This window comes from Rhea pennata, chromosome 2 (assembly GCF_028389875.1).
Source record: "Rhea pennata isolate bPtePen1 chromosome 2, bPtePen1.pri, whole genome shotgun sequence".
Lineage (NCBI taxonomy): Eukaryota > Metazoa > Chordata > Aves > Rheiformes > Rheidae > Rhea > Rhea pennata.
Window position 1 is genome coordinate 56,980,197 of NC_084664.1, and position 25,061 is coordinate 57,005,257.

The window sequence follows — 25,061 nt, forward strand, 5'->3', positions numbered from 1 at the left end:
TTTTGGGGTCTTTTTTATGGTAAAGATGCATCTACTCTTGCCTCTAATACAGTATGTTTAAATAGCCTGCAAGCTGCTTTGACATGTTTTAACCTTTCAGCTGTCCCTTACAGTTCCTTAAAGTTTTTTTACATTGTTGCATTGTCACCTTCTGAAACCAGACTGCTGTAGGGGAGGTAGATAGGTAGATGGATAGCTAGAACTTTTATGGCCATTCTAACAAACCTAAGTACAATGTAGTTACTGTTTCAGAATAATATTTTGATAATACATTTTTGAGCAGCTTCCACATGGTAGTTTGCTTCTTCTCTAGTGGATTCCCTGCCTAACTGCTCCCTGAAGAGGTCGTTTGCGACGGTGAAAAATTCAGTCCCTGTGTTACGCCCTCGTGGGACATTTACTGCCTGGGCGTAGGTGAAGCCCCTGTTATCGCGTGGTCGCTCTGCTCCTTCCCAGTGCGCTGCAAGCCCTCTTGATACCCTGGCTGGGCAGCTGGTAGGGCAGACCTACAACTAGGCTTCTCCTGTTTGGGCCTGGAGTTTCTATCCATTGGGAATCTCTCTTATTTGTTGATATAATTAACTTATTTATCTGATCCCTCTCCTTCCTGCCCAGACATGTGGGGGTGGTATAAAGCTCCTGGGCCTGAGACAATTTTCTTAGGCTATGGAAATATGAATGGAGAAGCAAAGCTTGAAGCCTAAGCCTGGAGCCAATTTCGCCACAACAGCTGTGTACAAATGACCAGGCTGTCCTCTGCAAGCGTGAGAAAGGAGTAGGATTTGCGCAGAAAGGTATGCATTTGAAAGCATGACAAATTTAAACCTGATTCATACCAAGGTAACTTGCCAGTGCTGGGGCAGGGTTGAATTGCTTTGGAGGGTTGTGTCATGTGCCAGAAATTTTTGAAAATTGAGATAGTTTGATTTGTCACTTGTTAACCAATCTGTCCGCCAGGGCTTTAGGTAGGTTTGTGGCCTCTGCGCACTGTCAGAGTGGCCCAAAGGGTGGGTGTCTGGTGCCTGAACTTGATGCTGTGTCATCTTCCTGCATTGCCCCACTTAGGAGGCTAGCGAGAAACAGCATGATGGTGGGAAGTGCTGGGTCAGTGACCTAGACACCTGCACCTCAGCTGAGAAGAACTAGAAGATTTAGACCCTCAAATGGTCTCCTTAGGTGGAAAGACCTGGGAAGCTGCATTCTGGGATAGGGGAGATTTTTCTACCTCTATCATAAGTTTGGGCTATATTCATATTTTCCAAAGGTGCTCAGCTTTGATCACTTTCAAATACAGTTTGTAAAAGTGCCCCTGTCATCTGCTGTCTTACTCATTGCTCTTTCATATTCAGTGATCTTCCTCAAAAAATAAAACTTAAATTTAGTTTCAGTTAAGCTAGCCCAGCTCTGTAATACCCTGCTGACTTCATTAAGATCAAGCTCAGGCCAATAAAGTGCATCCTCATAGAGCCATAGAGGCATTGTATGTGCATAAGTTGTGGAGAAGCAGTCTGCTCACCAGCCCCTCTAGGGACCTCTGCTAGTATCTCTTGCCAACTTTCCTCTGAATATTTTTCTTGTTTGAATAAAGCTGCTATGGTGTTTTTGTCTGCTGTTATAGGAAATTCTGGAGGCAGTAACTCTGGTGATATATGTTTCTATCTGTTCACAGACAGAGTAGCTTTCTTATATAATAGAGACTGAATGGTTCAGGCATATAAAATAATTGTTATACTGCTTTCTGGTGCAGAGTTGCAATGTTTACACTGAATTTGCCATTCTGTCCATAAGCTATGGTGATGCTCTCTGAAGACAAAATAAAGCTGGTAGGAAGGTGAGCTCCCCCTTTTCAGCTCCCTCTTACAGCCTGTGTAAGAAAAAGGTACTTTTTCTCCCAGCTCTTCCTCTTTGGGTGCTGGGAGGTGCTGACTGCTGTCAGTGGGCGAGGGGAAACCTCACAGCTCACTTGACCCCTTTGTCCTACAGAGAGGGTTTGAGACACTCGAGCAGTTGACAATTTTGTGCACTGTTTTTCTAGTCAATGTAATTCCAACAAAGCTGATGAGAAGCAATAGTAGACAGCAGAAATGTGATCAAATGGTGAGGACGTGCGAGGTAACTCTTCTGAAACCAAGAAATGCCCAGAGGTCATCTCAGAGGGTGGCAGGTACTTGCAAGCCATGGATTTGATCACAGTACTGTATTTCTCTCACCAGCACAAGAGTGTGCGGTCACTCTGAGCTCTTAGCAGTACTTTAAATCAGTCTGTGGTTGTATTTCAGGCAGATAGACAAACTCAAGTAGGAAAGAGATCACCGAGGGCAGCTACTGAGACTACCGAAACACTGACTCTATTAACTCTGTGACAAGTGTGGAAAAAAATCATGATACACTCTGAAACTAGCACAGTGAGTCAATGGCCTGAGTAGCAGCCATGAAATGTTCCTCTGAGGTAGGAAATCCACACTGAGTATAGAGGATCTGTTTTGCAACATCGTTTGGTGTTATCTGCCTCAGTGTATTACTAGTTTGGCCTAATTTGTTTGGGGCAGGGTTTCTTTTTCTTTTTTTTTTTTCAGTTTTAACAGATTGTTCTGCTAGTGCAAAAGGCAGCTCTTAACTCTCCCCTGTTTTTTGAGGTGCTGCACTTCAACAAGCCCATACAATAACAACAGTTCTCAATAACATTCCCAAAGAAAAATCAGACAGCTAGAGAAAATGCAAAAAATCTGGATTACCCCATCCAGTGCTACACTTAATGACATATCAGAGAAAGAGTACTCCCCGTTGTACACCTGAAGTATAAGTTCTGTGTGGATCAGGTTAATCAGTCATCATTCTGAATGAAATAGCCCTTCTAATTTTGTTTTGCTAGTGCAGCTTCCAAAGCCAGTTGGATTTGTCATTTGTCCTTTTCAGCAATAATAATAATAGTTATCATAACAAAGAAAGCAAATATTCAATCGTGGCTTTAGTTTCTACTGAACTGTTAGGGACAAAGGCTTTCTCGAGCTATGATTGCATTGATCTGTTGAAAACTTACTCTCGGTAAGAGGAATGCAAATCACTTCTCCGGCGGCTGCAGAAAGGCTTTCAAAGTCTGGTTATTGAAAGGGTAGCTAATAGCTGCAGTGGCCTCTGCTTGAGCGCCGTGCGAGTAATCCATTTAAAGATCAACCTCAAAATTCCTGTTCCCTGATTCTCCCTCCCCTGGAATGTGGCAGGAGCCCATTTATCACCGTAGGAATGCAATGACTGGTGAAAACCCCTCGTAAGCACACTTTGCTTTCAAATACGAGGGTATTCAGATAATTTCTTACTCAGATCAGGGATCAGCCGCCTGTGTAGGCCTCTTTGATCACTTCGTATGACAACTAATCAGTTTATAACCTCGTGTATGTGAACTGACAGCCCTGCAATTTTGTCTTGTTAATACAAATTATCTTTTTATCTGTATGAGCGTCTAATTCCTGGTAATTTAAGGGAATTGTGGTGATGGTAGTTGAAGACCAAACAGCCTGCAGGCAGCGCAGAGGTGCAGTTGGCTTTATCTTTTATAGTCGATGCATTTCACAACAACAAATGAACAACTTGAAATTCCATTACATGTAGGGCCATGAATGTGAATTTACATTTTACACAGTCACTCAAAAGAGAAAGGCATCATGCTGCCGATCCTAAGAGGCATCTACGTGTTTCCCCTGTCAGGTCAAATTTTTCTGTTATTTCCCCAGCTCCCATGTGTTTCCCAACCAGGAATCCATATTAAGGGACGATTACACAATGCTTGGTGAAACTCCCTTTATTTATTTCACTTGTGTTGCTGTTGTTGTATAAGAAAGAGCAAGATAACAAAAAGAACAAAGTAAAATAAAATAGTAGCTGACCCAAACATTTTTAGCAAGTTGAAATCCCCTTCCAAATGCAAAGATTCCTTCTTTCTGTCTTTTTCTTTCTGCCGTTTCTTTGCATTGATTTGCACAAGCGTTTTCTCTGTGAGCCAAATGCATCTCTGGTATAACTTCACTGAAGTCACTGGACTTACACCAGAGGTGGTTTTGGTCCTCTGTCCTGGGTAAATACAGTAGGAATAGATTGGTCACACAGGCAGAGTATCTGGCAATAAGTGCGCTGAGTGGTCCTGGCAAACCAATAAGAAAGATCTGCAATAAAAATCCCAAACAGGTCTTTTATTTAACAAAGGGCCTAAAGTCTACCGGGAGCTGCTGAATACTGCCCACTAACTGTACAAAGTATAGGTAGCATGCCTTCCAAATATCAAAATATCAGACGGAATGCCGTGAAAATAAATAACTTCTAATATAAACAAATGAGAACATATCAAACTGTTACCTCTTTAAACATAATGTAAATAAAAAAAATACCAGTCCTTCTACACAATAAATATTAAGAAACCATTGACATAGTTGAAATGTACTCATATAAATTAACAACTTTAATTACATTAGCCGAACAGACATTGGTTAAAGCACTGCATGTAGTATGCAAAATAATAATAATAATAATAACAATAATAATAATATCAACAACAAAACACAAAATGATAAAAACAAAATAGGCTTCATAATATCTTGGCTTTCATAATTTATATATATATATGTATATACATATATATATTGTTGTGTGTGTATATATATATTGTAGATATATATAATATGTATATATACATATACATATATATCTTCAATCCATCGTCAATGTATTGTTTTTGAAAGCATTTAAATACAAAAACCCATTGAGAATTAATACAAATTCACTGTATCTCAAAAAATAAATAGCTATATAACCCAGAAGTGTTGTTTGTTTCTGCCCATGAAAATGTTGCTTCTAATTGTTCATGAAGGTCAAATTCTGATGTTATTTACTCATACTGAACAGCTTTTTACTCCACATGTGATGCAGCGAGAGCACATGGGGAGTAAAAAGTTCTTCTCAGTCTAAGGAAGGTGATTAGCATCTGATTCTTATACTGATGCACAATTTTGACATGAGGTTTAACATAAAGAACTTAATTTCCACCACATCTCTTCTACCTACACTCCAGAAATAGACTCAGCTTACTTAGTTCCTACTTTCTAGGAAAGGAGACTCTCTGAAATCAACAGCATTGCTTACAGAGTAAGGCACTATTCCACATCAGTAACTATAGTCCATAAAAATTTTCATTTTGCACACAGACTTTACAGATGCCTGAACTTCTCTAACTCAGAGATATTGCTGCTAGCCTCTCCTTGGCCTTGTGGTGTTACAGTTAAATGAATCTGATGGCTTGAAGCTCAACTAAATACAAAAAAAGCAGGTATTTACGGCAGAGTTCTATTTTGCAATGATTGGTAAGAGACTGTTGCTATTGAAGTCAATGACAAAACTCCCATTTCATTCGGTACTAGAGTTTTGGGCCCTAGCTCAGTATTCTGCTGTGACATATAACTGCAGAATAATTATAAGCATCTGTAAGCATTTCCTTTGCAAAACCCCAAGAATACAAATACATTCAGCCCTCCCAAAGAAATCTCTCAGTGTGTACTTCTGCCAGTTCCTTAGGCCTTGTATGCCGTGAGCATCTGACCTGGGGAGGGGCAAAGACAACCAAATGTGGTCAACCTTGAAGCAAGAAGATTGTGGAGGCACAGAACAAATACATTTCAATGCTCAAATATATACTGAAAATATATTTCAATATAAACAGGAAATGGGTTATATGGAAAGGAATGTGTTAGTAGTTAAAGGCTTTCTTTCTTTCTTTCTTTCTTTTTCTTTTTTTTTTTTTTTGGTATACTAATACCTGAAGAGAGAAGTTATTTCTGAAACTGCATGCCCTTGAAGAACTGGTCAAATATGGTAACAATTTCTAACGCTATTTTAAGTACATGCAGATTTAATTAAACCAAATTATCAGGGGTGGAGGGGGGGGTTGCTGGAATCAGTCAGTCTTGATTAACATCCTGATTTCTTATTTTATTTTATCATATACGTTTTCATTTCCCCCTGCTTTAAATAACTCTGACCACAAATCAAAACCCCATGACTGAATCTAGAGATTGGAGGGAGAAACCTTTAAAATTTGAGCATGGTATACACAGCAATGAAAGCTAAAGAGCAGGGCTTAGGAACAGTTACTTGTTGATTTGGAAACCTTCTCCCGTTTTCGGTGTATCTGTCATATAACCATCTCACCACATCTAAAATCCTCTTTTCTTTCCTCACTTGGGAATTGTCTCATGCTAGTTTCATATTTTCCAGGGCCAGTCCCTGGAAAGGGACATACAACCACATAAAAGCTTGCATCAAAATGAGCATCAGTATCAAGCTCCTTTTTTAAAGGCAGCCCTGAGCCGCATCTTACTTTGCTTGCCGCCTATGGGAGTTTTGCCATTGTCGCTTCGGGGGAGACGCAGGGATTTCAGGTCCCCCGTCGGCTCCAGCTAATAAAACTTGAGAATAATCTTTGCTGCCGTGGGTCATCTCACCTGCTTCCCTTGCCACTAGAGTCCGAGACCGACCCCGATGCACACAGCTTTCACCAACCAAATCAACCACTGCTGGATAAGGCGCCGCTCACTCAAAATCCTTCCTCTCCCCTCGCCCTGCCTACAGCGAAACAAACCCGTGGCCGGGTCCGGCTTGCCTTTACTCCTGCGAGTAGTGTTGCTACTCTCGTGAGGAGGCCGCGAGCGGTCTGTGAGACCGTCGGCACGAGTAAGGCTTTGGGATCGCACCCTGACGGTCCTTAAGGCCTGACCCGATGCCCAGGGAGGGAAAACGGCCGTCACCGCCTGTGCCTCTGCCCCTGCTTCCCCCCAGCCTGCCTCTGCTCCTAGAAAAATCACCGGCAATTCTGCCACCTGCTTCACGTGAAGCAGCGAACTCGCTTTGTTTAAGTTATAAAGGTAAATTAGTTGTGCATCTTCTTATTTAATTTGATTTTATATTTTCCCACTAGCATTTGGCATCCCTCCCTCCTTCTCCCCAGGAAGAAGATACAAAAAACCCAACAAACTTCTGTGAATAATTTAAATCAGAAAGCCTTGATATTTTACAGAATGTTTTAGTGGCAAATTTAGTGTTTACCCAATTGTTACAATTTTTTAAAAGGTTTTTCTTTTTTTTTTTTTTTTTTGCAAACTGCAAACAAGTCTGTAAAAATGCATTGTATAAAAAGTACATAAATGTATAACCCATTAGCTGTACTATGCAATCTAAATACTGTGGAATAAATTAGATAGAAAACTTAGCTATAAGCATGTACGTTGATATTAATTCAACAGAGGAAAGGGCTTTTTTTTTTTTCTTTTCTGCCTTTTTTTCCTTTTTTTTTTTCTTTTTTCTTTAATCTCTATTAATCCATACAAATATGGACACACACCCCTGCGTACATACATATGCACACACACAGACATGGAGAACACACACACACGCGCGTGCACGCACACAAACAGTTTTGGCTGAAAAATGAAGGCCCTGATTACACTGGTTCTCGCCACGAAGGTGCTAACACGCTGTCCCTAGCCAACGTGACTGGGTTAAATTGTGCTATAGGTTTTTTTTATTTTTTTTTTTTTTTTTAGCGAACCGTGCTCCCCACGAGGTGGGGAACCGTGTTAGGGCTTCTTGCAGCGAGGGGTGGTTCGAAGCCCGGCTCACCAGAAGGCACCTAACAAGGGCTCGATCCTGCAGACCTCTGAGAGTCTGAGGCTTCAGGCTCAGGGCTGCCGAATTCAGTGTAAACAGGGCCTAAAGGTTTCTCCTGTTCCCTCTTCTCATCTCCCCCTAGCCAAAGACGAATGCTGCAACATTAACACTCTCTTAAATATGACAGGCATAGAATTTTTTTAACAACCTAGCTACTGATGCCCTATGGGTTGGACCCTTCAGGTTAGGCGTTGACACCGAAAATTAGGTCTTAAGTGCGCAAACCCCTTCGGAGCTGCCATGCTAGAGGGTGGTGGCCGAGTCTTTCACTAAAGACCGCATTTAAAAACAGAAATCCTACCACAGCTTGCATTTTCTGTACGTTTTGCCGGGGCGACGACGGGCAGGGCCCAAAGCTGCTTGCAGTTTTACACCAGTACTTCCGAAGGGTACGCCAGCACTTTAGGTTTCTCTCACACGGATGCTATTCCGAACGTGTCCCTCCCACGTATATTAGTAACAAACAAACAGTCTTTTAATCTACTGTGCTTTGCACACAAACATTCATTGTTTTAAGAACATTAAAGTGAAGCCAGAAGTGCTTATACCTTCTGTATACATACATATATACATACAGAAATATATACATATATATATGTATATCCCTTGTATAAAATTGTTTCCCAGCAATGCACAGGTGCTGTGCAGCAGGGATAAGTCTTAGTGTTGCACATGCGAAATGAGTACAGTTACACCTAGTTGGGCGTTGGATCCAAGCACCTTGGAGCCAAATCCCGGGGCATTTCTGGGCTTTTGAAATCCAGAGCTGACTTCAAATTGCAATTTTCTGTTGAGGGCAGTATTGGAATTCAACTACTTAGCAGATATACTAGCCTGAATGTAATCAACCCACTGACCCTTAATTCAAACCCTAACTTATTACAGGTGAATGGTACCAACCACAAACAGACTTTTTAGAGGCTCGCACAAATGTCTTTGGTGTATGTGTCTATTCTTTTTAAGGTACAAAATAATAATAATAATTATAATAATAAAAATAGCTATCTTGTGTGCTGTAGCAGTTCTTGTATAGCTCACAATAAGTGCAGCTCTCAACCCTTCCCACACCCAACCACCCTCCCTTGCAAATGTTTGTTAAATAAGGATTAGACAGGTCAGACACCATTGTAGTGCAAATAGTAAACGATTAAAAATTTTTTTTACAAAATATAGAAATGTTTGGCTCCAGTAACTGGACAAACATGTTCCTTTCAAGTATCTCTCACTGAAGAATTTTGTTTTAAAACAAGTTACTTCCATTTTAAAAAAAGTCTTTCTGTTTTTTTTTTTTTTTTCTTTCTCTCGCAGGTAAACAGTTTCAAACCAACTAGGTTGCATAGTTCTAACGTTGTAAGCACCTTTACAAAATGTAACTTTCATTTGTTCTTTTAATTTTTTATTTTGTTTTTCTTCATTTTTCTTTTCTTTTTTCCTTTTTTTTTTGTAAATGTAGTGCAGAAGATGAAGGTGTATACACCTGCACAATATTGTCCCTTTACCAATATAAGTAAGTAGGTGAAAGTGTGTAGTGTGTGTATGTATAGAGATATGTATATAAATACATAGCTGCATATATAACCACACAGACACTACACACGTACCCAGTTCCTTGGTAAATTGGGGGGGGAAAGTGCCAGTGAATGTAGTGTTCATACACATGGCTTTTCAAGGAATTTCAATGACATTTTGGACTTAGTCCAAATTGCTGCAGGTTAGATGAGCTGCTACCACGGCTTGAACTGATGGGTAACCAGGGGAAGGAACGTTAACTCCCCTTGTTACAAGTAATGTTTAATATACTATCTAATAAGATAAGGAGCATACTGAAAGGAAGGGGAAATCCCCGACCCATACCGCCATTCAAATGCATCTCATTCAAGCCCTGGTCGTGAAGCTTTCTTTTTTCTTCCTTTGTATGTCTTTAGTCTTTTCTGATCCTCCTCAGGTCAGCTTTTCTTTCTCTCTCTCTCTTTTCTCTCTCTTTTGTGTTTTTGCTTTTATTTCAGTTGATTGTTTCAATCAAAAAGGTTATACCGTGTCAGGTCTTTCCTCTTGGGCTTTCACAACATTCGCTTCTCAACTTAACAGAGAAGGGTCTTGCGCGCCCGTGTGTCTATGAACAGCCACACTCCTCCACAATCATATTCTGTATGTCTTTCTTAATGATGTTCTGGCCGTCGTCATAGTACAGCATGGACATGGGCCGCAGCTTGGTGGGCACACAGCACGACTTGAGGTTGGCAAAGGGGCTATGGCCCCGCATGCGGTAATGGTTGATGACAGTGGAGTGGAAAGATAACGATGAGCCGGATGTGCCTGCTATGTGGCTGGGGCACTCCCCTTCGCAGTAGTTGGCATGATAACCTGTAGGTGCAATGATCCAGTCACTCCACCCTATGTCCTTGAAGCTGACAAAGAACTGTTTCTTGCAGCAGATGTTGACTTTGCCGTCACACTCGAGGCCTCGTCTCCGCCGCCTGTGCTGGCGATCCTCAGAGTGCCGGGCGAGCATCATCAGGAAGGGCCTATGTGACTGCTCCTTTTCCTCTTCCCCAGTGAATTCTCCAGCTTCCTTTTCTTTCCCTTCTCCGTCATCTTCCTTTTTCTTCTTTTTGCCTAGTAGCACCAGGCTGGCTCCAGTCTCTTGGCACAGGTCACAGGCAATCCGCACATCCAAGGAGCTCTTACCTTGATCCAGAAGTCGCTGCACACTGCTGGAGACAGGGAAGATGTGCCAAGTGCTCTTTCGGGTGTCCACTGCCTTCTCTGAAATCAGAGTCTCGCCCCTTTCACCTGTCAGCCCTCCGTCCTCCATCTCTTCTGCTCCTTCAGAGTTGCCTTTTGGCTGCCGCTGCTGTTGGAACAGGCGGATGGTCACTTTTGTCCTGCTCCGGTTGGCCTTGGAGACCTTCAGAAAGAGCCACACTTCAGCATGTTCCACCACCGATAACTCACTGCCTTCCTTGGAAATCTCAAAGTGCAACATTTTCTTGGGTGTGCCTGATTTGAGAAATGAGAATAGACAGGGAGAATTAGTTAGTATGTCTGCTTGCATTCTGTTAAAGAGATTTTGCTGCCACCGCGGGTGTGAAGATTTCCTACTTTGCTACTTTTATTTTTTTTCTGATTTTTCTATTCTAACCCTCCTTCACCCTTTCTTCTCCTCAGTTTCTCTGCCAAGTTTACCTTTCTCTTTTGGGAAAATTTCCTCTTTAGAAAAGTATGTGTTTGCCTGTTGTTTTACAGTATAGTATTTTAACCAAAGCATTTTGTTATAGTAATGATACCTTTATATTGGTTTATGTAAAGCATTTTATGGCACATAAGCATTAGAAGATGCTAAGAGTTAATTTCCCTGAGCTATCTTTGTGATCACTGCTAGCTGAAAGACAAAAATGCTTCTGTGAAGACAGTCCATGAGTATATATCATACACATACAGATCTGTGCCTAATAGCAAAAGTTGGGGCGCAAGTTCCCAGTCCTACCAATTCTTTGGCAATTCTTTGGGAATGATGTGGGGGCAAGATCTGTCCTTTCTTCTGTAAAATACCATTCTTCACGTGGGTCTTAAAATGAGTTGTAAATGTCAATTGTTACAAAAACAAAGAAAAACTGAACTATAGGCTTCAATTTTGAGTGGTTTGCAGAACTATATTGTGAAGAATTGCAGAATTACAGCAGGCAGACTCTTCCTTCTGTGAGATTTTAGCTGTAGATCCTATTCTTAATTTAACACACTGTACTCGCTGTGATTATAGTAATGGTGAATATACTGAGAAATGAGCTAAAGAAGAACTGTATAATTATGGGGATGGTTCTCCGGCATAATTGTATCAACTTGCTGAGATGTCATGATGATGATTATGATGGTGAGGGGGAGTTTCTCTGATACAGAGCTCATATCCCTGGCAGAAGCTGGAATGAATAATGAGGGCTGTTCTATGATTTGATCACTAGAGCATGAAGAAGTTAAGAGAGAATGAATTAGGTAGGGTTTTTTAATTGTTTTTTTAAGAGATATACTTTTTTCTTAAAAAAAGAAAAAGACATATTGGTATCTTTCTTTCTTTCTTCCTCATTATGGAGGCCAGGATGGACTGGGGTCACAGATTTGAAATGCACAGATACCTGACCTTAATTAGATAGAAATATTTGTAGTTATCAATTTGTCATTGATCCTGTTATTGAACCTACCCACGGCTGCTGATCTGTTTATGCAATAATTTTGTTTCTCAAGGAACCAGAATTTTGCACTGTAAAAGGGGCAAGTGCTGATCAAAACTGAAGTGGCAGAAGCATACTGACAAAAATCACTCTAGTGGCAGCAACGCTGTCATCCTTCCTTTCTGTTGTCAAAGAACTACACAAAGTACAAGCTCCCAAATCGCTTCCTCACTCCCCCCGTTCCTCATATGAGGCAGAAAGGGGTTAAGGCCACAGGAGACATCTATCCTGTGTTCACTTGAGAATTCAAGAGTCCCAGGTGTCTAAAATCTGTACGCATGCTGTGCTGCCCCTTGAGCTACCTGTTGCTTTCCTGCTCTGGGAAGTCCTGGCACTGACATATTCAGCTTTCCCTGGTGGCTCTCTCAGGTCAAAAGGACAGACGTTTCTGAATTAGCGTGGCCAAAGGGCACAGCGTTTTGTTTTTGTTTTCCTTCTAAGTGAGAGTGTGAAATTGTAGACTTTGACTGTCACTGAGATAGGAAAACACATGGTTTGTGTTAACTGCTTCTCACAGACTTTGCTGATACCCGTCTCCAAAGAGGGTTACGTGAATTTCTCAGGGAGCTAGGCTGGACCTTGGAAGAGGACAGAGAGTTATAGAAAAGACAAAGCAAGCTGGTTGATACTGTGGGACGGTGCGGAGCTTTTTATTTCTTTCTTTTTTTAAATGAGAGTCATTAAGTAATTATTCAAAGGTAATTACTTAGCCCTTATGGGCTAACACCAGTGCTTCCATTCTAGAAATTAAACTCTGGCACAGCTGCCAGCTGTGTTAGAGCAGAAGATACGTGACAGGCATTAATCCCCTCTCCTTCCTGGGGATGCAGTGCATAAGGAGGTGTACAACGAGCATCCTCAAATGCAAAGGAAGCCTGATTCAAGAGTCTGGCTGTATTATAAGAGAGCATGCTGTATTAGATATTTCTGTGGCCTGTGAGGATCATCCATCCCCAAAGGCAGGGTGCTGTCTAGGAGAGGGCTGTTGCCACCAGGACTCTCCCTCCAGCCCTCTTCTGCATGCTGTCTTTCCCTAGGGAGGCCTTGGGGAAAAAGGGATTGCTCAGGCCAGGCTGCTTCACGTGGACAACAGGCCTGGCTGTGTGCTCAGAGGAGAGCGGCCAGGATGTGCTGCCCTTCCTCAACAGCAGAAGAAGCTGTGTGGCCCATCTGATCCGAAAGGTTGGACAGCCCTGGATTACAAAATAACTTAATGCTGCTAAGTGCTAATGCGTGATCTTTTACATTTCTGTTATTTCCATTTTTCAGGAACTGAAAATAGTTGTGAAGTGACATACCTCCAGCAGTAAATATCCATATTACCTTATGCACTGGCCTAGAAGCGTAGCAATGTAACTACTCTTTTTGACAGATATTACATGAAAGAAACAAGATCTCAAGAGCTCTTCTAATTAGTTTTTCATATGCTCCTGCATGTGTGAAAGTTGAATTTTCTCATTACTAGAAATATTTGAATTGGATGAAGAGTGTCTGAATATGTTTACATCGTTTTTTCCTTGCGCTGCTCCGGAGTTGGAGCAAGCTGGCCTAAGACATGTTCTACTAGCGTAACAGCCTCCATGTATGTTTTTAGCTGCATTTTCACACACAAATAGTTGACTCAGATTCTAAGGAAGGAGGATGCATGAGCCTAATATTTCTGCACAAAACAAAATACTCAGTCTCCAAACCTGCATAATTAATAAAATTAATAAAAAAATAAAAAAATTAATAAAATTAATTAACACTTAAAAGAATATTTCCCTTTTTCAGATCCTTAGAGAGCAAGGCTGGGGATGCTGCAATTGCTCTCACACTGGGGGGGAGAGCTTTTCTGAATTTTCTCCACGTTCAGAATTCGCGTGCTACGAGCACACAGCACAAACGGTATGAATCCTACCATCTTTATAAGGTCACTGTGCTCAGACAAGCTCTTTTTGAGATCACAGCTTGGCCTGTGCTGAAACTGAATGAAGACCCCTGGGTCTGGCTTAATGTGAGTGCGCGTTTATGTTACAGCAGGATCTTTATTTCCAAAAGTTTCTGTGACTATGAGAAAATGATGTCTTTAAGTGTTCCAGGATAAAAATTATGCTGTATTTCATTTTCTCCAAATTTTACTTAGAGATTTAGCAGTCTTTCCTTTTTGGTCCAAGCTAATGACCTTGTCCAAATCTTTAGAAATACATACTATTCATCTAACTGAAATTAAAAAGGAGACCTTACTGACAGTTAGGGATGGCACCTCTTCCATAATTATACTTCCTTTCTCCTTTTGTCCTGACTTTTCATCTGCCACAGCTGATCCGCAAGGGTCTTTTTCCATTTCTGATCATCCTGCTCCTCCTGCCTGACTCATGTGGAAAGACCCACAGCCCAACAGTGGTAATGCCTTCATCACTTCAATGCTCATATAAACTGCAGTGTCAACATCCTGGGTTGTTAGCACAGTAGAAAACAGCTGGGAAAGGAGACAAGGGACTACTCCGGGCCGGGTTGATTGCTTTTCCTCCTCTCCCCTTCCTAAAACCTTGGAGAAGCCACCTCTCAACTTCACCGCTGGGAGAGGGAAGCGGCCGTGGTTGCAAGGGAACCGCACAGCAGCACTAGCCACTCTGGTAAATACTGTGAAAAATGGTGAAAAATACCAAGCCCTAAGAAGTCAGGCAGATAGGCTAACAGGATTAATGCAAGGAGTTACTGAACGGAAGGAAAACCTGGCATCAGTGTGTACAGCGTGAGAGTTTGCTCGTGTCGGTTTTGATCTCCAGTGGTGCTCACGTGGCTTTCTGGGGAGGACCGCTGCCGGGGGGGACGCGGAGGGGCGCCCGGCCGGGTGGCCCGCTCCGCGGCCAAGGCGCGCTCCTCCGCCGGGGCTCTCCGCCCGTCTGCGCTGCTGCCGCCTTGAAGCGCGCAGTCAAAGCCTCGTGATTTGGGAGAGCTTCGAGACCGGGCCCCGTTAGTTTAACCTAGATTCGCGTACTAGGGTACAGGTCTAAACCATCGAATTAAGAGAGGCTTTCTTTGAATAAAATGCCACGATAGATAAAGTGATTTTTTTTTTCCGTGCTCATGTATTTTTATGTGCTCGTGGCTGCTTTTCTCACAATGAAAGTGAGTTATACTTCCTGGCATTACAATATGACTTAAATTATCTTAATGTACAATATTTAAATTTCACATAGAAAATTCTCACTGTTTAAGAAGGTGCTGTTACTTTAAATTCCCATTCTTCACTGCTTAATTTTGAGCCGTTTTTACGTTATACTGTAAGTGAGCTGTTTTTCCATACAAAGCAAGCTTTTTTTTCCTTTTTTAGTTGCTAACTTTACTACCGCCTATGTTTAGATTTGGGGGAATTTGTACTGCGTGCCAATCTGTAATTACATTCAAAAGCATCCTTCTCTTCACTTCTCATTTCCGTTCCCCAGGAGACAGAAAAAAAAAATAGGTTACTAGAAAGGTTCCTCTAAAGAGAGTGAAGAGAAGAGCGTGGTTATTGAAAGATAATTGCTCAAAATGTTTACTAATGAGTGACCACGAGAGTTTAGATGAATTGTTCACAGCGTAGAATTTATTCAGTGCATCTAGCACTCTTATCGTCTCGCAATTACCCCTTAGGCAGACTGATTACTACAAATGTGTTATTACTGCGATTAGGCAGCGGCCGTTTATGTGACTGCGCTTCAGCCTATGGATCACTGACAGATGATTTATTCTAACTATTCATCACCCCTCCTATGTGACCGGTCATCTGCGTTACCCAGTTTTGTTTCGCCTCCCTGGCTGGGTGACTGCTGCTGCTTACAAAGGGAGGAGCAGTTATGACACAAATAACAGACACCAAATCTTTATGTTCCCATACCCTTTGCTGCAACAAAAAGGGCATTTCTACTGCAAGAAAAAAAAACAAAAAAATGCAAAATAATAAAAATGACTGGTCCCCAAACATTTGGGGGGCGGGGGGAAGCAGCAGCAACCTTATTTAAATACTTTTTCTGAACCCAAAGGGGCATTGACAAGGTCATTTAAAATGTGAAATAATTCAGTTTGGGTGAACCTGGACTGTCCTCTGGTATTTTGTCAAGAGGGAAGCACTTTACATCCACAACTTAGAGTTCTTTCCAAATTGAAAGCCCTTCCCCCTCATGGCTTTAAATATTTAAAAACAAAAAAGGTGTTTGTTTGGTTGGCTTTTTGTTACTTGCCTTTGCATTTACATCTAAAACAGCTCAAAGAAAAGTTTAGTGTCAGTTGTACCAATAGTATATTTAAAGATTAAACTAATACTGAGTTTTCGTGTTTCATAAAAGAGAGTAATTTCTTTGTACAAACTCAGAATATATTTTGAATTCTAACAAAAAGTGGATCAGGAGCTGCCACTCGCTTTCACTAGAATGTTTAATTTCTGTGCACTAGGGCCCAAATCCTAAGCGCACTGAACTGAATAGCAAAACTTGCAGTTGCTTCCAGTGGACTTAACTACCTTTTGTACAGCTCCGTTGCATTAAACAAGACTGACTTCTCGTACACATACAGACCTATCTAGACTTAAGAATTGCTCAGCACGAAACCATGCACAAATTTACCCATACGCTGTGTAAAAATGTATCCTGCACACACAGGCAGGCACCTGAATGTATGTATTTATATGCAGGAATCTATTCACATTACAGCGCTGCAGGTACAGCTGTATCAGTACATCAGTGTGCAAGCCTTGGCGTACTCGTACCGAGGGACATACTGACGCTCGCACACACATATGGGCAAACGCATATTCATATAAACCCAGCTGCATTCGCATATAAAACTGCACGCATGACTATACACAGAGATGGACACGCAGCGTACTTTCTGTCTCTTTCTCAGTTATCTTTTTTCGGAACTGGTTCCCACCTTCTCAGATTCGTCTGCGTTTGCTCTTGTTCTCAGACCAACCAACCAGCCTCAGAGAATTCTCACACAGAGAATTTGATACAATGAAACAGATTAATACAGAATGGCTTTCTTCTTCTGGAAGTAACTCGCTTTCATTTGTTAAACTTGAAATCTTTGATAAAGTATGCCAAAGCAAAAAAAAAAAAAAAAAAAAAAAAAAAAAAAAAAAAAACAAAATCAAGGGGAAGGAGGCTTGTTTTCTAAAAGCCAAGGAGACTGCATTAAAAAAAGATGTGAGAAAATCAACTCAGCTGATGATTCATGGTCACATTTCTCAATACCTTGTAAAAAATAATAATAATCATTTTTGATCTCTCTAGATTTCCAGAACTTCAGCACCCAGCAGTTTGTCAGCTTTATATTTCTCCCCTTTGCCTGTTTCCTTCCACTGCATTATTTTACTTGCAGCCTTCCACTCCAGTGCATCTCTCCCTTTTAAATAAAGGAGATGAGAGAAATGAGAGCTCCGCTCAGAAAAGCCGCAGATAAGCATAAGTTCTCTGGGATTCAGGATCCAATTAAGTAAAACGGGGGCTTGCAGGGACCTTGCCTTGCATGGAGCAAAAAGCCTTTGCAGTGTGCCCTCTCGTGGCCATTCTTTATTCAGCACAGCCGTCCCTACCACTAAATAGCTTTCCAGGAGAAAGAAATTTGATGAAATGAGGCAGAAATGACCCATCCTTTTCCTCTTCCTGAACTGCTCGCTTGGCCATGTAGGACTAGGTATTTTCCTAGAAAAAGGTGTGAGTGTGTGTGTAGATACATGCACACAGGAGTGGAGGTACCGAATGGTAAGTCAGTTCACTGTGAATTCAGCATGGAGCGATACAAAAAGGGAGAAGCTGTGTAAATAGCTGTCACACTTCTCATTTTTTCCTGACAGCTCTCTTAATTATAAGCTTTTGGATTTCAGTGTTTCCTCCCAGTAACTCCCATCACCCTCTTGGGGGCTGATGTTAGCAACCCATTTCATTGGTAGTTCAGTTGCCAGGATCAAATTCACTTGGCAAAATCCCAGGTCTGCCTAATAAGCTATCTGCTTAAAATAATGAAAGAGTTAGTAGCCAACTATATTTTATGAGCATTGGCTATCTCATTTGTGGAACCTGCTGGATTTGCCTGTCAAGTGTGTATATGATCCCTCTCCTCAAAAGACAATTTTTAAGACCTTGAAGTAAGCCACAGAGCTCTGGCACAGCTACCCTCGTAGCAGAACTAATCGAGGTTAGTAATCTTAGTTTGATATGCAAGTAGAAAATCATTTTTGTGTTTTACTTGTAAGAGTGCCAAAGGACGGTAGGGTGCATTTGTAAACTTTTGCCCAATACTTGCGGTCATTAGTTTTGCAAAGATCTGCCTGGATTTGTTAGCTGAGAAAACTACCTGCCAACTATTTTGCTGATTTCTTGGGCATAACTACACCTGCACTTCAGACAAATTCACTGCATTTAGCTTCCCCTCCAGTTGTCCTATGCTCATTCGAATTTCAGCCCATTTGATAAAATAGTGGTCTCAAGCCAGAGCCACGTGCACAGGGCGCTCGCTGGTTGTTCGTTCGCTCCGTTTCATTGTATGTCTGAGGATACGGCTGATGAAAGATGGAAATACTGCTTTTTTTAATGAAAGCAAGTAGTAAATGTGGCTTCTGAGAGGTATGGGGCAAATGGCTGGCTTGTGTCAGATCATACCCAAAGGAACAAAAAGCCTAAATTCTTATTTCTCTTTCCATAGACATTTATTTGATACCATGTGAGATGTTTCCATTCATTTTCATTGATTTCCTATTCCTCGTGTTTTAGATGGTGGGAATTTCACATTACAAGCAGGAAGAACATAAACCTCACTGTAAGAGTTACACAGTTATTCTCCTGCTGGGCGCATAAAACTTCTCCCTGCTCTCCTGGGTTCTTACAGACAGTGGGGACTGCCCATGCAGCTATAGTCTACCCCTGTCTTTTTTCCTCATGGTGCCTATGTGACATGTCACTTGGCCTCTCTTTGCCTCACTTTCCTCAACAGGACGAGTCCTACTCCTTTACTCTTCGACACTCTTGGCGCGTGAGTGGAAGGGATCCCAGGTGAAGGTTACTTATGCCGTTACAGCGTTAGCACCTGGGAGACATGGCAGACTATATACGAGGAGCTACAGATGGAAGATACATTTCAGTGGCTTGTAGCTCCTCTACAGAGTGGAGATAACATTTTCGTCATATTGCCATTATATTAACGCCAGAACCTGGCTTCTCCTCCCAAATGAGAGCCGAGCAGGCAGGGGAGCCGGGGCCAGGGCAACCTGCCGAAGGCTCCCCGATGGCGCTGGTGGAAAGCGGAGGGCAGCATGCGCCCAGGACGTTCAGCGGGGCAGCTCTATAGCATTAGGCTTAGTAAATTAATTGGGCTGGCAGGGGTAAGACAACAGTATGTAAATCGAACTAACTGATGCGTTAGCGTTGGGTGTCTGCAGCGGGCGAGGGGGTGGGATTGGTGGCTGGACTGCTGGCCAGCGTGCGGGCAATGGCACGGTCTTCGCTGCCCACGTGGCCCCGCGAGCCAATGGCTTCGGGGCAGCCGCTGGAGGCTGTCGTACTGAGCGGGCATATATCAAATTCCAAATTCCTTTGTGTCAGAGCTCAGGAGAGACAATAATGTGTTTACAAATGATTGGGACTCACACAGTGAAGAGAAACCACTGTCCATGCCATATGTGTTTCACTGTGCTCAGAGCGAACTGCTGAAAACCAGGTGGGGAAACCGACTTGTCAATAGCCTAGAGATTTCATTGCTTTTAGAAGCTCACTTTCTAAACCACGGTCGAGCCTCCCCTGCTTCTAATGACCACTTGCACTGACATCTTCTGCCTACTTTCTGAGGTGGAGGGAATGAAAGAAAGGAAAAGCCTGAGCTTTCATAGTGAGAGGACTGATAACGTGCGTATTGACAAGGACGCCAAAGGCAAGGGCTCCTTGTACAGTTGGAAGTCGGACAGCCAGCAGGAATGTCTGCTCTTAAAAGCATGCACGCTTCTTGTGCATGGCTTTCCTGCAAACAGAACATCTGAGTCAACAGGTTTTCAGGACTGGAAACTCTGAGTGTTGTCTTAATTGTTTATACTGCTGCAGCAAACTTTTAAACAAAAATGCTTGGAGTTCCTTTGCATACTTTGCCTACCATATGCTGTACCAAACAAAACAATGACATTCTTTTAAAACTGTCTTGGCAACAGGAAAAATGCTTTGGCTAGACAGCATCATAAAAAGTTGCTGTGAGATGGCAGAGATATTGCAAGCTACTGCTAGCAATGCATGTATAAGCATACTCACATATACTAACCTATACATACGCATAGACTTAAAGTGAGTTCTGGTCCTATTCATTTAGGAGCAAGGCATTAAAGCAGAACTTTAGAGTTGTTTCCTATAGGCAGATAAATTGAGTTTGAGCTATTATAGTAGTGAATAGCTATATTCTAAGCTCTTAATATGTAAGGATCAGGGAAAACAGATCTGTGAAATAGCTCAAAATACACCCTATCGAGGTTGCATTTTTTTGGCAGGAGTGGTTTAGGGACAGAACCCTTTTTTTCCCGGTATGCTGAAGTCTGCATTACAAATTGGATCAGCTACAGCAACTTGTCCAGTTCTATGGAAGTCATCTGACAGTCCCTGCAACTCTTTACTGCCGAAGATGCTGTGTTAAATTAAAAAAACAGAATTGCCCTCTCACTTCTACAAGTTAAAGCTGCCTCATCTGATTTTGTAACTTCCACTGTAATTTTTACATGAAAGGGTTGTTTCTCAAAGAGTTCACAGCTCACTTTCTGTGTTTAGTAACTCTCCAAAAGGTTTCAGTCCTTTTTCTTTCACCATCAGCCTTGCAGTCCAGTACTTTAATGCAAGTACTCTGGCTTCACAAGCACAGTTTGGAGGACCCCTCTGCAGCCTGACTTTCTGCTCGAGATAGGTTAGAGAGCTTCCTGACCGTGCGGCTGTCTGTGTTTAGCAAGTGTAATCTGTAGCCAAGACTAAGTCAGAAAAAATCGAATTCCTTCTGAGTCTCCCCCTACCCCAATGCCATTCCTCCTTCTCCCTCCCCCCGAGCTTCCTCCTATAACCTTGCAGAAAACATTATTGTTGAGGAGAAGAAAAGAAGTTAACAGCAGTTCAGGCAAAAAGGATATTTTACAGTTTTGTTTTTTAAGCACTCACCTGATTCTGCAAAAGTGATGATTTCTGAGGTTTGCTCCACAACTTCATTCATTTCAGCTCTTCTTCCAACATCATCCTCTATTTCCACATAGCCATCCTCTCCCACCTTTCCCACGTGGAGTTTCTTGATGGCATTTAAAAGTGCTGCCTTGGGCACCGGCTGGGTGATATTAGGTCTGTCCCTCAAGTGCAACATGTTCAGTATGTGCTTCTTAACTGCTTCCACCATCTCAGGCTGGGAGCTGGGCACATCCTTGGAGAGCGTGGCAAGGGCACATGATGGACAGTCAGTGACTGAACTGTGCCCTTCGGATCCTGGGGTTGGGGAACTCCTCACTATAATCCAGCAAAGCACCAACAAAAATCCTCTCTTCAAAAGCAAAGGCATCCTGGCAGCAAAAGTTGTTGTGATTCCCTTTTTAAAAGGCCCTGCTTTTCCTCCCCCTTCACGCACAGTTTTTGTTGTTGTTGTTGGTTTTTGTTTTTTGTTGTTGGTTTTTGGGGGGGCTGGTTTGGTTTGTTTGTTTGTTTGTTTGTTTTTCCTTCTCTTCCGCAAATTCTCTGGAAAAAGAACCAAAAGTTTTCTGTGAAGTTTTGTTTGCAGGTTCCCTCTCTGCATGCAATGAGTGCTGTAGATGTTTGTGGCTGTCAGGGAGAAGAGTTCTGACTCTGTCTCAGAGTAGGAGAGAGACACAGGGAGAGAGGGAGAGAGAGGGAGAGGACGGATTGGCCTAAAGTGAGTGAGTGAATGAGAGAGGGAGGGAGTTTTGTCTGTGAGTAAAGGCTATGATTAGGAAGGGGGAGGAACAGGCAGGCTGCCTTCCTTATGCTCATTGCTCCCCTAACACACACCTCTCTTCAAATATCACTACTCATGTTTTCTGCCCTCCCCCCCTCCTAAAATTTCTTTTCTTTCCTGTAAATTTACTCCTTTTTTTTTTTTTTTTTTTTTTTTTTTGCCTTTTTTTTTCCCTCCCCTGTTTGACTCCTGGCTGTCATTCCCTTCTCTCTCTCTTTTTTTTTCTTTTTTTTTTGTTTTGTTTGTTTTATTCCCTCCTGGCTTAACTAGACAGAGGAAACATGAATGAATGAAAACAGTGAAACCTTTTATTAATGAGCACCTTGCTCTAGGTCCTGTCTGGTATTGTTAGAGATAGCAAGAGATGTTAAATAGCTTGTGAATGAGAGGGGGCAGAAGGCAGGGACTCGAAATATTTGGGGCAGGACGTTATTCTGCCTCGAGTGGAAGAGAAAGGGTCTTTCCTGCTCACTCTTAAATGCTGGAGGTTATCAACACTGGCGAGAGATCTGACAGGAGCAAAATAACGCTGTTGTTTGGTGGGCTATATAATACTTGATACACTCTCCAGCTGCAGGACACAGCGAGGCACCAAAAGCCCGAGCGAGAGGTGGTGGAGCTCATATCTGTGACATGCTGAGGTACTGCCCTTGCAGCAGAAATACCCCTGCTTCTGCCCTAGCCTATGCCCAGAATTTCTCAAGCAGATATATTTAGGTTGTGGGTTAATCAAGTAATGTCTGAAAAATGCTTTGAAGATGAAAAGTGTAACATGTCATCTGGCCAAATTATACTTGCTCCTGACTCAGGCAAATCCCTCATCGATGCCAATAATAATTTCGTCTGAGTGAAGGCTGAGTAAGATCTTCTACATTTGGCCCACTGCTATGAGAAGACGCTTTTTGTTTCATTCATTCAAACCTCACAGAGCAATCGTGCCACTAGAATAAGACATCGCGAACGGAAAGCAATCTAAAATACTACCAGGAGCCAGAGTTTCAGCAAGTGCTGGCACATCCCGGCCGGTTTACGCCAGCGAAGGTTTTGCTCTGCACCGAGCAGCGGTTCCCTGCGCCCCTGCGGTGCCTTGGCTTCGTGCTCCGCAGTGCCTCCCTTCTGTTCTTACCTAGCAAGGGCAAAGGTAGCAAATTCCCTTAGCTTTGAACTCGGCAGTGCAGAAGGAGGGAACTACGGCTTACGGAGCCAAACTTTTGAGGTTTTTTTCCCCCGGCACTTTAACTTCTATAGATTTTCTTGGAGCAGCTTCTGCTTTTTTTCTTTTTTTTTTTTTTTCTTTTTTTTTTTTTTTAGTAGTCACCCTCTTCCTTTTCCTTTCTTTCAGTCTCTCTCTCGCACACCTCTGTCTTCTCAGGTGTGCTTACCTCCCGCCCAGCAAATATGCCAGTTCCCCTGTATTATTGTCAACCATTGCATTTCAGTGGAAAGGAGTAATTTATAAATATAAGCATTGTAAGTTCTCTGGTTTCTGTGAGATGACTACAGGCACATGCTCTGAGAGACAGGCAAAGAATTATAGTTACAGTAAATGAAACATACAGAAGTAATTGAACAATCAACCAAAGTTTTACAAATGTTATATATTGCAAGTCCTTTTCAATTAAGCTCTTTTATAAGTCTTTCACTGTTATAAGGCATCTACAGTACACCGTCATCTGTGTTTTACTGACCTCAGTTACTATACTGTTATATACTGTTACACTTACGGGTCTGTCAGCATTATAAACCCTGCAGCCATTCTTATAAACACATCTTTGTAACACAAACCTCACTATAATACATCTAAATTTCTTGGATCTCATGAACAGCCCAAAGTCTGTTGTAATTTTATGAAGTCTGAAAGTCAGCTTGAAATAGAAGTAAAAGTTTAATTGGATGAAAAAATAATTTGAGATGAAAATATGCATTCATGATTAGATGTATTAACAGATGACATAATTAGAGCGGTTATTTATAGTTCTCCTATAGCACCTATCCCAATAGTGTCTGATGAAAACTAGGCATATAGCAACGTAAAATATAGATATGTATATTTGGTTTCTTGATGCGGGGTATGCGTTGCTTGCCATATAAATTAGCTACACTTATTGCACATAATCTATATTGCTTATAGATATAGCATATCATACTCGCATGCCATCATGATTATAGATTTAACATTAAAGCAGAACTTTATATAAAACATTATTTTCTAAAAGCGAGTCTACTGATTGTACCTATATATAGTTTGTTCATACTTGCATACGCACACACATATATATGTTCATGCTTAAAAAGATAGAAATGATGGTTCAGACCCTTTCTATAAAATTTCAGGAGCTGCCAAGCTCTGTATATGCATTCATTCAATACATCCATGACAATATGCAACAACATGCACCTTAATTAAAAGTTTTAGTTTTAAAAGAAAAAAAAACTGATTGAAAGTTTTTACCTCTCCAGTCCTCACTCTCAGAAGGAGACTGCTGTATTGTGCATTAAGAACTGCTCAAGTTCCCCTTTGTGGTATTCATAATGCGAAGCTTTATACTGTACTTCTCATGTCTACAGTCACAAAATTATGTCTGTCAAAAGTAAGGGGGCCGGATCACTGCGCTGGATTGGTTAATCCAGTTACATCAGCAATTGACTGTTTTTCCTGTATGAGACATACTTCTGGTAATTATCTAATGGAAACTCCTAATTGTCTAGCATGACAAAATATCATGGATTCAACTTCTGGTGGTGATCTCTGTAGCCATTTAAAGAGCAGAACTTCAAATCAGACTGAAAGCAAACATTGTGAGTCAGGAAGACACACTCCAACTTGTTTTATTGCATAGCTAGATACAGATATTATTAGATGTAGAGATCACTGATTTAGTTCAGATACTGTATTTGCCAGATACTTAATTACTAGTTAGCAAATTGTTTTATTCATCTTTCATACCAAGGAAATATCAGATAATCTCTGTGAAAAATTGTGGGCTTTTTTTTTTTTTTTTTTTCAAATTTAGGAAAATGCATTTGATTCAGAATCCTTCTGTGGAGGATTCAGTTCTTAATTCAGTCTCTCTGTGAGCTCTTAGATTCTCTTTCTGTTAATTTAGGGGTGCCTGTAAAGCTCTTCAAAAATGAATCATATTGCTCTTGTCCAAGTCCCATGGCTTCTTTACGTGCAGAGTG

The 25,061-nt window shown here is 41.7% G+C and overlaps 1 protein-coding gene across 2 annotated transcripts; it reads right to left on the bottom strand.

Moving 5' to 3' along the window:
- Positions 1–4,595: 4,595 nt before the first annotated feature.
- On the bottom strand, positions 4,596–24,370 carry INHBA (inhibin subunit beta A). 2 transcript variants are annotated; one of them, XM_062569585.1, is made up of 3 exons: positions 24,331–24,370; positions 21,080–21,640; positions 4,596–10,710 (listed from the first exon to the last, which is right to left on the bottom strand). In XM_062569585.1, exons 2-3 carry the CDS (start codon positions 21,465–21,467, stop codon positions 9,824–9,826), a joined length of 1,275 nt encoding a protein of 424 aa, XP_062425569.1. In that variant the 5' UTR covers positions 21,468–21,640; positions 24,331–24,370; the 3' UTR covers positions 4,596–9,823. The 2 variants fall into 2 exon arrangements, with proteins under 2 accessions (XP_062425569.1, XP_062425568.1); XM_062569584.1 differs by lacking the exon at positions 24,331–24,370 and having other exon boundaries at positions 21,080–21,805.
- Between the last annotated feature and the right edge of the window lie 691 nt (positions 24,371–25,061).

Coding starts and splice junctions, on each gene's coding strand:
- INHBA (XM_062569584.1), bottom strand. CDS start 21,698: ATGCAGAGAGGGAACCTGCAAACAAAACTTCACAGAAAACTTTTGGTT. Junction 10,711..21,079: donor CATCACTTTTGCAGAATCAG/GTGAGTGCTTAA, acceptor TTCTCAAATCAG/GCACACCCAAGAAAATGTTG.